This window comes from Balaenoptera musculus, chromosome 9 (assembly GCF_009873245.2).
Source record: "Balaenoptera musculus isolate JJ_BM4_2016_0621 chromosome 9, mBalMus1.pri.v3, whole genome shotgun sequence".
Lineage (NCBI taxonomy): Eukaryota > Metazoa > Chordata > Mammalia > Artiodactyla > Balaenopteridae > Balaenoptera > Balaenoptera musculus.
The window spans coordinates 71397078-71409153 of record NC_045793.1 but is presented as its reverse complement, the minus strand read 5'-3'; the positions used below and the strand labels follow the sequence as shown (position 1 = coordinate 71409153).

Genomic DNA, 12076 nt, shown 5'->3' with positions numbered 1-12076 from the left:
CTTCAATCATTTATTTGTATCAGGATGGACTCATGGATATTTTATTCTTTGGGTTATAATCCAATGCTGTTATTTTTTTGCTCAAATTGTTCCAGTTCTGGCAATTGGGAACTGTTTTTACATAAATTATTTATCGAATTCTCCAACAATTCTGTGAGGCGCCTATTACTGTTATCCTTATTTTGTAGAAACGGAAACTCAGGCTCAGAGAGAGTAAGAAACCTTCCCAATGATTCACGTCATGTGTGTGTTGAGGCCAGGAGTCTTCAGAGTCTGTGTGCTTAGCTTTGCTATGCTGCTCTTAGAGGGAAAGGATGCTCAACGAAAGTCAATCAGAGATAAGGTGTCTTTATTTCACCCTTTTTCAGAGGTGAGATCACAAGGGATTCGTCATAAAGGTAGTAGCTGCAGAATGGATGAGCTTCCAAAGGGTCAGTATGTAGAGAAAGAACCACACATGGCGGTCAGAACTCAGCCTGTTGCCAGGTGGGAGGAGAGGAGAGTAGCTAACAAAGGCAAATGAGGGAATAAAATAAACAGGATGCAGGACAACTAATGTCACAGAACCTAAGGGAGGAAAAAAGTTCATTGAGGGTGCAGGGCCATAGAGAATCAGCCTATGGTAAGAAGGAAGTTAAGTGAACATCAACAAAGCAGCGTAATAGGAAGAAAACAAGATTTCAGGAGACCAACATTATTTTAGAGAAAGGAGGCAAGGAAGTAATTTAATAAGAAAAAGGATGCAGAATCAAGTAATTTTTCTTGATAGAGGATGACCTGTACACAGGGGTGCCCATAGGAGAGAGAAAAGACTCTGGAAGAGGGAGATGGAATAGCTGAGTGTATGAAAACTGGAAAGGAAGGGTGTTTGTTTTTTTTATTGAAGTAGAGTTGATTTACAGTGTTGTGTTAATTTCTGCTGTACAGCAAAGTCATTGTTACATATATATACACATGTTCTTTTTTACATTCTTATTCATTATGCTTTATCATAGGCTACTGAATACAGTTCTCTGTGCTGTATAGTAGGGCCTTGTTGTTTATCCATTCCAAATACATTAGCTTACATCTGCTACCCCCAACCTCTGGATGTAGAGAACAGACTTGTGGTTGCCCAGGGGGAGGGGCTGGGGGAGGGATGGAGGGGCAGGTTGTGGTTAGGGAAGAGTGTCCATCTTGGAGGCCGGGGAGCTTTTCCTCCTCCCATGTTGGAGGTTGGCCTAAGAGCAGAGGACGGTGGTATTGTTGAGGTAAAAGTACAGACACACTTCGGATGTCCTGTGGGGTTTTGATGGTTTCAGTCGTATTAGTGGAACTGGAAGCATGGTCCTCTGCGGACACTGGGAAGGAACTTGAGAGATATTCCCTAGTCTTGTGAGTGAGTAGCTAACATCCCTGGTCAGTGTCTGACAGGCTTGGTGACAAGGGGGCAAGTTGAAGTCATTCATGCTGATGAAGTCATTTGACTGAAAGTAGGGATCAGAAATATTATCTGGATTTTTCTTGATTCTTTCAGATCCAACAGTTAAAACTGAATATATTATGCACGTAGGCAAAAGTTAGTCTTTCGCAAATATTCAGAATTAAGTATGATGCTAATTTGCTATGTTTTTATCGACAAGTTGAGAAAAATACCTAATGATTAAGAATAAAGGTAAAATTAATGTTAAAAATTGTTACTAGAATGAAAACTTTTTCCCAGGAATTTTTCTTCAATTCTAACTGCAGAATTCTTGGTGAGTGTTTAATAGTGATGAATTTAACACCAAAGGCTTAGCATGCCATTTATATTTGTTAGAGGTGTAAGTTTGGGCAATAACTTTTCTAATCTAAGCATAAAATAGAACATGGGTTGTTTACATTTTTGTCATAAATATTCTTAAAATATTGTCTATTAAAATGGAATGTTGGATTTTAATCTGAGATACTAAAAAGCACCATCAGACTATAACACTGATAAGACAAGGTTTAAAAGAACATGCATTTCAGAAGCATTTTAACCTATGAAGTTACTTGAAGTGTGTATTTTTAAATTCCTGTCAAGGCCAAAATATCCAGGGGCAGAACTTTATAAGAAGTTTATGAATTATTGACTTAACCTATCCTTAAATATTGAAGACTGCTTTCATCTAATATAAAACACTGTACTATAAATACTCACTTCCTTTATATGGACCAGAAAGAAGAATCTGCATTAAAACATATTATTCATACTTGGTGATTATTTTATTACCATATATATTATTGTGTACAATTTTTTGATAATAAGGAAGGATATTTATTATAAATCATATTTTAAACAAAAATGTATTCACGGCATATGTAAGCATTAACATCTTGAAGGAGAGAATACCCATGATAACATTTACCTCAAATTTAGTAATACTGAAAAACACTAGTTTGTGCATAGCAATGATTGAAAGCTATATAATACATTGGAACACTGGTAAATCTTCAGGTACAGTAAGAACAACCTGGCATAGGAAAAAGATCAAATGAGGCATATCCACATCCTCAGAAGTGCACATCATCTAAAAATAAATCCCTCAATACAGCAGTACACAAACCATTCTTCCTTTGTTTGGCACTTAGCAGTACAGACAAAGGTGTATTTGGTTTAATGTGATTTTATTATTCTTAGATAAATTTTAGTTACTTTTATAGATAAAAATATACAATATTGCTTTAAGTTTCTTAAATTTTATAAGTGTATACTAGATTGTCATCATATTCACAATTTAAAAAGCCTATTTTTTTCCCCCACTACACTAAACCATTCAGTAACGTGGAAGAGACTAACAAAAATGGTTTATATGAAGACTTCTAATGAAAGGTTTAAATGTGAAAATGGAATATTAATCTGGATCACTGGTCTAAATCTTTAGTGATACCTCATGCCAGAAACAAATTATGAAATGTTTTAGACAAATTTATTATTTTCAACACTTAAATTGATTCTACAGGTTCAAACTTTTGTCTGAAAATGCATAAAACTGATGTAGAAGATATTTTGTCTGAAGTCACTTTTATATACATTAATTTACTAAAAAAATAAAAATAAAAAATGTACTTTAATACTACATTTCAGTGTGGGATTCCATCATGTTTTTATATAATACATGCAAAATATGTCTATGCCTTTCAGATGTATAGTTAAATAAAAGAAAGGCAGATGGTGGCACTTTTAAGTCACCTGAGGATGGTTAAATTAGTAGCCTGATTAATTTGCCTTATTGATAATAGAGGTCATTATATCATAGAAACAACCTAATATTTGAAGTTAAGAGAACTGCATGATTGTCTTTTTCTTAATACCAAATTTTGAAAGAAGTTGGATTCATTATTTGCTATCTTAAAAACACACACTGATAAAATATGTGAAGACCCAAACAAATTATTTACGTGCATATATAAGGTGTGCACTATCTTTAAATGAAAGACTGAAAATATTTTACAAATAATTTTGTTCATTATAAACTACACAACGCACCATTATTTTCACTCATACCAACACTTTGCACAAACATTGCTATATTCAATCTTAACACTCCTCAAATATGAGAAAAACAGTTTCCACTGTACTAAGAAGTGAAATTTATAAAGTCAACATATTCCAACATCTTAAAGGATCATAGATCTAAAACAGTTTTTAAAGAAATTATACATATTGAAATGGGTGCTTTACTTATTAAAGAGCTAAAAATAAAGCTGCTTCTCTTCTTTTTAAGTTAATATACATGTTAAGTTAAATGCTGTTGCATTTAACAGCAGATTCTTTACACTGCAACATTCAACTATTAAGGTGGAGATTTTAGTAAAGCTAAATGGTGGTATATCTCTTACTTCTGAAAACTTGAAATTTTAGTGCTGCTGTCTTATTTATATGATAATTAAAAAATAATTTGGAAAGACATCTTCACTTTCAAAATTTTTCAACATAAGGCACACGGCAACATTAAAGTCTAGAAACAACTAGATTAAATAATTAATTATCTTTTCAACCATTTTTTGCCCTTTACCTGAAGAAAGTGGGTGAGTAGTGCAGTTAAAACATGCCTGGATTAATAAAAATGACTGAATTTAAGAAACACCGATAATATTTGTGTGCAGAATGTTATTAATTTTAAAAAGAGAAAGTATATTTTATATAAAACATACTCCTACAGTGTTATAGGTAGAAAAAATAGTGAGGCACTTACATTACCAAGGAAGGAGGAGAGCACTGAGATAATCTTTTTATAAAAGCACCAAACCACTCGTTTTAACATCTGAGATAAAAGCAGAAGCTACAAATAAAAGGAAATAGTTCATATTTGGTACACTAATAAGAATGCTGAAGTTCAAAACTCAAAGTATTTCATTTTATTCTGACAAAAATAATTCCAACAGAGAAAATTTTCTTATTTAAAAGTGTCATAATGTCCCCCTGAATAAGTTTTGTATATTCTGTGGTATCTCAGAATACTATAAAGTGTAGATTATTTCACTCCTCTGTGGCAGCATACTTTTTCTATTTTAATGATGGTAATATATGTAATTAACTCCTCTTAGAAAAACATTAAAATTTGGTTTGGAATAACAGAACTACATACATCAATGCCTCCACGTGAACTTGCTAACATCCAACAATGACAGTTTTATTACTCCGTCATGATGTTTCACAAACGAATTTAATCAAAAAACCAAGATGAAAAGTGGGCTTGGAATTACAGGAATCCACTGGATGTCAAGTCAGGGAAAGGTCTGGCTTCTGACGGGTGAAGATGGGCGGTAGGCTGAGTGTTATTTATGCTATTTAATTCAGCTGGATAGGTTTCATTTAAGACTCCTCCGTTCTGAAACTGAAAACAAAAATTTCAATGCAACTTATTAGAACAGATCCTTCGTATATCTTAAGCCATTAGATGTATGAAAATGTATTTTTAACATCTTTGTCCTGCACGTTGTTAAACTTCAAATTCCTCTCCTGCTGTTAAATTTTAAATCATTCAGTGAAGACATACTGAACATATATTCTGTATTGGTTGCGTTTACAGCCTTTTGGTTTCTCTATTACATGGTACGGATGAATAATAGCATTGTCTCACTTCAGATTTGGCATTCCATACACTGAGAGAGTACTTGATCAGCGAGCTGCCTTTGGTTTGGAAAGGAACTGATGGATCAGAGAGTACCAATCGTGCATCACAGTTACTGAACTCTCTGTCGTAAGTAAGTTTGTTTTGACCAGATTTTATCTAAGTTCTAGGTACCAATGAATTAATTACATTGAAGATCACTACACTGGACTACAGAGAACCTAGAACCTTCTCAAAGAAGGTAAGTTTTGATTTGCAAGAGGTTTCTTAACATTCCTAACATATTACACCATGGGTACATGATTGCTAGAACCAAGTTTTTTAATTCATAACATGCTTTACTACTAAAATGACTGTCCTAATTATGGAAATAAGTTACCAAAGTAGAATACTTGCTCTTGCCGTGTAACAATGAAATTAGGCTGATTTCCATAACTGCTACTGAAAAAAAGGAGGAGGGAGGACAGAGATACCTAGTTCTGTAGGATTTTTATAGATTAGAGAGCCTTTTGTATTTTAGAATATAGTTAGTGAAAGTAACATTATAATCATACCCTTAATTGCTTCGAATGAAAGCTACCTTTCTAATGCCTATGTAACATTAGGTTTCAGCAATCAAAACAGACTGCTTCTAAACTTCGTCGAGCTTTCAAAGGGAATATAGTAATTGCCCAGAGAATGGTAGGTTTTGAATAAATTACTCTCATCAGTCATAATACAATGCACATCAGCAATTCTCTTTAAATATATTGTCTACAGCGGTGCTGTCCACCAGAATATATAATGTGAGCCACAGATGGAATTTTAATTTTCTTTAGTTTTAATAACTCCTAGGGGGAATATATAGGTCTAGAATTCTTATCATTCATAAAGAAGCGATACAAAACAGTGGGGGAAGAAAATACTGTAAGGAACTCATGCTAATGCAGGCCCTGTTCAAAATGTAATTTTACATAATTAACTTGTACAGTAAACTGTACCGAAGTTACCTACCCAGGCTTACTTCACAGCAATGGTGTGAGATAGACTGTAACCAATTGTTAAATAACTGAAGGAAGTCAGGAATGAGGATAAGAAAAACTTTCACAGCCATTTTCGATTAATAAGCTCATATAATCAGACAAACCTCATATATAATCAGACAAAACCACGTGTATAAAAAACGGCCAGAAAAAACAATTGGTGAAAAAGATTCAAGTAACATTTATAAACTATTATAATACGTATACTCTTATAACCAGGATTTGCTTCAAAACTAAACTTAAATATACTATAAAATGAACTAAATATTTTCTAATGGAAAAGCGTAAATGCAAACATGATATATTCCTGGGTGGCCACAGAGAGCAGCACTCATCAGCAAGCACTTTTTATTTTTTAAAGTTACCGTGATGCTAGAAGGGCTCAAATGACACATTTAAACAAACATAAAACATCCAGTTTGAGTCCCCTGATAGAAAGCCAGCTGAGTTACCCAATTTTTTTTTTTTTTAAAGAATGCCAGGAAAAAAACTATTCTATCTTAAAGGAAAACATGAGCATCTGGCAGGTCACATGGAGGGACTGCCAGAGAACACCAAGGAACCGAGCACTGAATTCCAGAGATCATCTAGGACAAAAGCATTTGAAGGAAGCACAACTATATTGATTTTAATCCAATTTCAACAGAAATCGAGCCAATAATCTATAAAAATATTAAATCACTACGTTGTACACCTGAAAGTAATTGTACATCAATTATATGTCAGCAAAAAAAATGAGCTTTGAAGAAAATATTTTTAAAAATTTAAATCATCTTTTTGAAGTCCGAATTTTTAAAAGGCCCTATTTTTAAAAATCAAGATTATTCTAAATAATATACTTTTAACTAATTTCACCTGGTCATCACTTAAGGCCATGTTGCTTTTTTCCTTGATTTCTTTCTCCTTTCAGGTAACTGTGATATACTTGTATTACTAACATATTAAAAAAGTACTGGCTTATAAAAAAAAAAAATAGTAGTCACAGATAAAATTAAAAATGCTCTCTCACATGAATGCTACAGAAAATAGATTAAAATCAGTCACTGACATAGAAAATTTATAACTTGGTTCGATTTATAATGTACGAAGAATCATCTAAAGGGCTTATTCAGTTTGATAAAAACCCTTACCTTGTTTAAAAACGCCTGCGGGCCTGGCACCGTTGGGCCTGGCATCGTGGGGTTGTACTGCATCTGAGCCACATGGCTGTGCTGAGCTTCCGGCTGGCACTGGTACATCGACAGAGCCCCCGCATAACACGTCTGAGGAGTTACTAGGGCTGACTGTGGATTGAGTCCGTGCTTTTGGTTTTGAGGAACTTGTAAACATGTGACAAAATCTTCTAAATTAGAAGAAGGTGTAGGGTATGGAGCTGGTTCGAAATCCCCAATGGGAAAGTCTAACTGTGTACCCTCAGAATGTGGCGGCAACACAGACTGACTACAGGGGATAAAGTTCCGTGCGTAAGGCAGAGTGTCAATCTCAGCTTTGTAGGGAAACTCTTGACTGGTCCCAGGTAAGTCTGAAAAGACACTGTACTGCTGTAAGTCTTGCTGAGGACGGTTAAAAGGCACGGATTGGTCGGAGTTCCAGTTTGCAAACATGCCATTAACCTGCATGTGCTTCATCTTCTGACACAGCTGTTGCTGCTGCTCCGCTGCTATGTGCTGCTGACGGTGCTGTAGCTGCTCTTGCTGTTCTAACTGGAGGTGCTCCTGTACCATGCAGCTGGGGTTCAGAGCCATGGACTGTTGCTGGTGGTAACCTGAACAGCCAAAGGCAGACTTATTTAAAGAGTCTTCGACGTAAGTCAGAATTTCATCTGTTAAGTCAATATCTCTGAAGTCATCTTCACCAGAAAAGTCAGTTCTGAAAAATTCCTCATTCTGTTGCATGTGTTTGATATCTTCAAAATCAATGCCTAGGTGTTTCATAATGCTGTACAAGTCACTATTTCTATTATCTGGAAAGAGCCCTGCGTGATCTCCGGAGACTGTGGGGTTCATTATTTCCTGAGACTGGCCAATCTGCTCATGTTTCAGGATATTGTCACTTCCCATTGGTGCAACATTGCTTTGCCAACTACTGCACTCATTCTGAGAGTCATTGAAAAAGTTTCTTTCAAAAGGTGTACTACTTGAAGCAGGATAGAGATAAATAGATTCATCTTGTTGCATCATGGCATTCAGGAGGGAACTGGGATTGAGGGAATCCTTATTTAGAGTTGATTTGGTAGCAGAACCTTTTCCACCAGCACCAGTTTTAGTCCTTATTGGTAAGGGATCCATTATGGGAGGAAAAGGGTTGGTTACCTCATATAAAACAGCTTCGCCAGTGGTAAACATAAAAGGCAACTTCATATTTCGTTTTCGTAAATGCTCTGTTCCTTCTTCATCTCTAAAATTGTGCACAAGAAAGTTGGCATATGTTAAGAAGAGTCACATCATAAACATTCCAAAATAAGAAATTTTAGAAAAGAAAAAATAATAGCAAGCAAAATACACTGGAGTTGAGTTTCATAGCAGGGAACATGAACTTTGAGAGAAATCTTTCTGATGGTAAGTACTTAAAATTGTTTCTCAGACAAATTTAAATAATTTAGAATTTGTCAAAAAACTTAATACAGTCATTAATTTCACACTCAGGTTCCATCCCTACCTGAAAAAATGGACTACAAGTGGAATAAAGATCCCAATATAAAAATGAGGCTTGTTGAAATATAAAACCCAGAAGCTCTAAAGGAAGACTGACACATGAAAATTAAAAATTTTTGCATGGGAAAGGAATTCATAAATCAAGGCACGGAGAAAACGTCATAGTTATAGGTTCATATGTACTACACAGAGTGTATATATGTAAAATTTAATATCCATATTAGGTAAAGAGCTCCAATGGATCTCATAACCTCTTAATAACTAATAGAACAAGCAAACAAAAATATCAAATGTATAAAAACATGAACACCACAAACCAGACCACTGATATATAAAGAACACTATACATACAACAGAACATGTATTGATAAGAGCACATGGGATATTTTAACATTGACCATATACTAGATCATAAAGTAAGCCACCACAAATTTCAAAGGACTGAAATCATATAGAGACTATTCTCTAACTTCAGTGGAATTAAGCTTAAAGTAACAAAAAGACAACTAGAAATCTCCTAACAAATAGCACAAAGGATATAATAACACTATATTTCTAAATAATTCATGAATAAAAAAAGTCAAAATAAATACTAACAAATATTTTCAATTGAATGATAATAATAAGACATACCAAAACATAAGGGTTGTAGATACTCATACTTAAAGGAAAAGTGATAGCTTAGCTTAACCATATATATTAAAAAAGTTGGGAAGAAATTCAAATTATACCCAAAAGAGTAGAAGGAAGGAAATAATAATGAGCAGACATAAATAAAATGGATTAACAAATGTACAACAGGAAAAATCAACAAACCAAAAGCTGGCTCCTTGAGAAGAAGAATAAAATTAATGTCCTAGTAATAGTGATTAAAAGAGGGCACAAATTCCCAATACCAGGAAATGCTTCTTAAAATTATACCACTACAGACTTTATACAGCAAAAAGAAAAGAAGAGCATAAAGGAGAAAAATCATGATGTCAATGAATGCAGAGGAAGTATTCGGTAAAATTCAAAAACGATTCATAATGGTATGGTAAAATACTAAAGGCTTTCACCCTTAAGGTTGGGAATAAGACAAAAATGAATTATTTCCATTACATTTTACTGAGGGCTTAGCCAGTGCAATAAGAGAATTAACAACAACGAAACTAAGTCTAAAGGATGAGAGGAAAAAAATTATTTGCAAACAAACAACATGGTATATATAGTAGAAAACCTTAAAAACATCTACAGATACCTTATTAGAATTAACAAGTGAATTTTTACTAAGGTCACTGGATATAATAAACCAATATTAAAAAATCAACTATTTCTATATATTAAAAATTATATATAATATATATATACCATTTAAAACAACATCACAGAACATAAAATATTTTGGAATAAAATTAATTAAAAGATGTATAAAACTAAGAAAAATACAACTATTATTGAGATAAAGACATGGGTACATGCATACACATGTACCCATATGCACATATATACATTCACCATGTTCATGGGTTGGAAGATTCAATATTATAGAAGATGTTAATTCTCACAAAAGAAACTATAATTTCAATGCAGTCCCATTCAAAATCTCAACAAATTTTCCCATGGGAATTGACAACTGATTCCTAAACTACTTATATAGAAATGTAAAGAGACAAGATTCTCTTGAAGGAGAACAACAAAAATTCTGAACAAACGAGATGGTGGGCATACATCAAGATATCAAGGCATATTAAGGTACAGAATAGTTAAGACAATGTGCTTTGGTCTAAAAATAGACAACCAGACCAATGGAACCCAGAAACAGAACCCCAGATACAATCCCCTGATTGAAATGCAGTGCAGTGGGGAAAAGATGGTCTTTTCAAAAAACCATCTTTCCAATAAATGTTACTAAGTCAGCTAGATATCCATATAAGGAAAAAGAATAATCTTGATCCTTGCCCTCAAAACCACATACTAAAATCAATTCTCCAGACTGGAGAAAACATTTGCAATACAAATATTTGACAAACTACTCACTTCGAGAATATATGAGAAGCTTAAAAATCACTGCCTGCTTATTAGCAAACATGCTAAACAAAGCACTGTTACGTTTTTATTTTATTTGACAGATGGCACTGGCTTTTCATCTTTCCTTCATATACCCAGGATAAACCCTTGGAGTTTTCTTTGATTATTCTCTTCCTGTAGCTCTACATACACAGTTTTTCAAGAAAGTTTGTTAACTCTGTTTTCTCAATGTCCTTACCCTATGCCTTCTTCTTTCTATACATTATTACCTTTCAATTTTTATTTCCAGTGTAAATTCTCTTAAAATTTATTTTTAGGTTTACATGTAGGAGAATTTATAAACCAAAGTGTTATTAAAATAAAAAACCAAAACATGAAATGTTCTAGGTCTTTGTGCTTACGTTAGAGGTCTCTGAGTTGCAATGATATAATCTGGTCTTCCATTCTTATAAACTAAGCGTGCATTTGACTGCACCCAAGTCCATCGATTGTCTTTCGTAAGAAGCCTGAACACTATCATGCCACTCTCTCCAGTCTTAATCACTAAAACAAAAAAGAATTAAATTATCAAATCCAAAATCAACACAATAATCTCTGTAATATTTCTAGATGCAATTCACATATCACCAAAGATGATAAATATATTGACGACTTTTAAGCACACTATATTAAAATGTATCAAAATACTTCTTCAGCATTGCTTTTTTTCCTATTTCATACTAAATTTATTATTTAAGTGGTTCAAGGAAAGATTAAGTCAGACAATTCTCGTAACGTGAAAAGAGAGTACAGAGTTTGGAGGGAAAACTGTTTTTGTTTCAAAAAAAAAGGGAACATTTCCTACAGCCTAATATTTTACTATACAATTTTAAAGCATAATCTGTATTAACATAAATTTTAGAATTAAAAATGATGCTATTAAAACAACTCCTGAGCAAAAACATGGGCAAAATGGTCATTTTCAGAGTAATTAAACTACTTAATTCCTGTGTGGCAGCTAATGAATAGAGAGTGTAACTCAGGCTTAATCATAATTGTGTGATACTAAGGAGAAGTTTATCCAAATAGTTTCCTTAAACACATTACATTAGTAATAATTTGAAACACATATTAGAGCGTAAGCTGCTTTCACAGCCAAGCTCATAAGAAACTACAACTTACTCCGGATATGGTACTCAGCGCAATAAAGCATATCAGCAGCATGAATAAATTGATATCCTGATCCTCTCATGCATAGCTCTGCTTCAGTATAGCCTAAAACAATTCTTCCTCTGTTTAAAAACAAGGCAAAATAAGAATGAAATTAAAATTT

The 12076-nt window shown here is 33.7% G+C and overlaps 1 protein-coding gene across 3 annotated transcripts in view; it reads right to left on the bottom strand.

Moving 5' to 3' along the window:
• Positions 1 to 966: 966 nt before the first annotated feature.
• AHR (aryl hydrocarbon receptor) overlaps positions 967 to 12076 on the bottom strand; it is a 50946-nt gene continuing 39836 nt past the window's right edge. For 2 of the 3 annotated variants that reach the window (XM_036863001.1, XM_036863002.1), the window contains exons 8-11: positions 11926 to 12035; positions 11166 to 11307; positions 7231 to 8497; positions 967 to 4841 (exon numbers count right to left, since the gene is read on the bottom strand). In XM_036863001.1, the coding sequence (XP_036718896.1) occupies positions 4707 to 4841; positions 7231 to 8497; positions 11166 to 11307; positions 11926 to 12035 (1654 nt within the window). In that variant the 3' untranslated portion in view covers positions 967 to 4706. The remainder of the gene's footprint in view (positions 4842 to 7230; positions 8498 to 11165; positions 11308 to 11925; positions 12036 to 12076) is intronic. The other variant, XR_005021168.1, reaches the window with a different exon arrangement.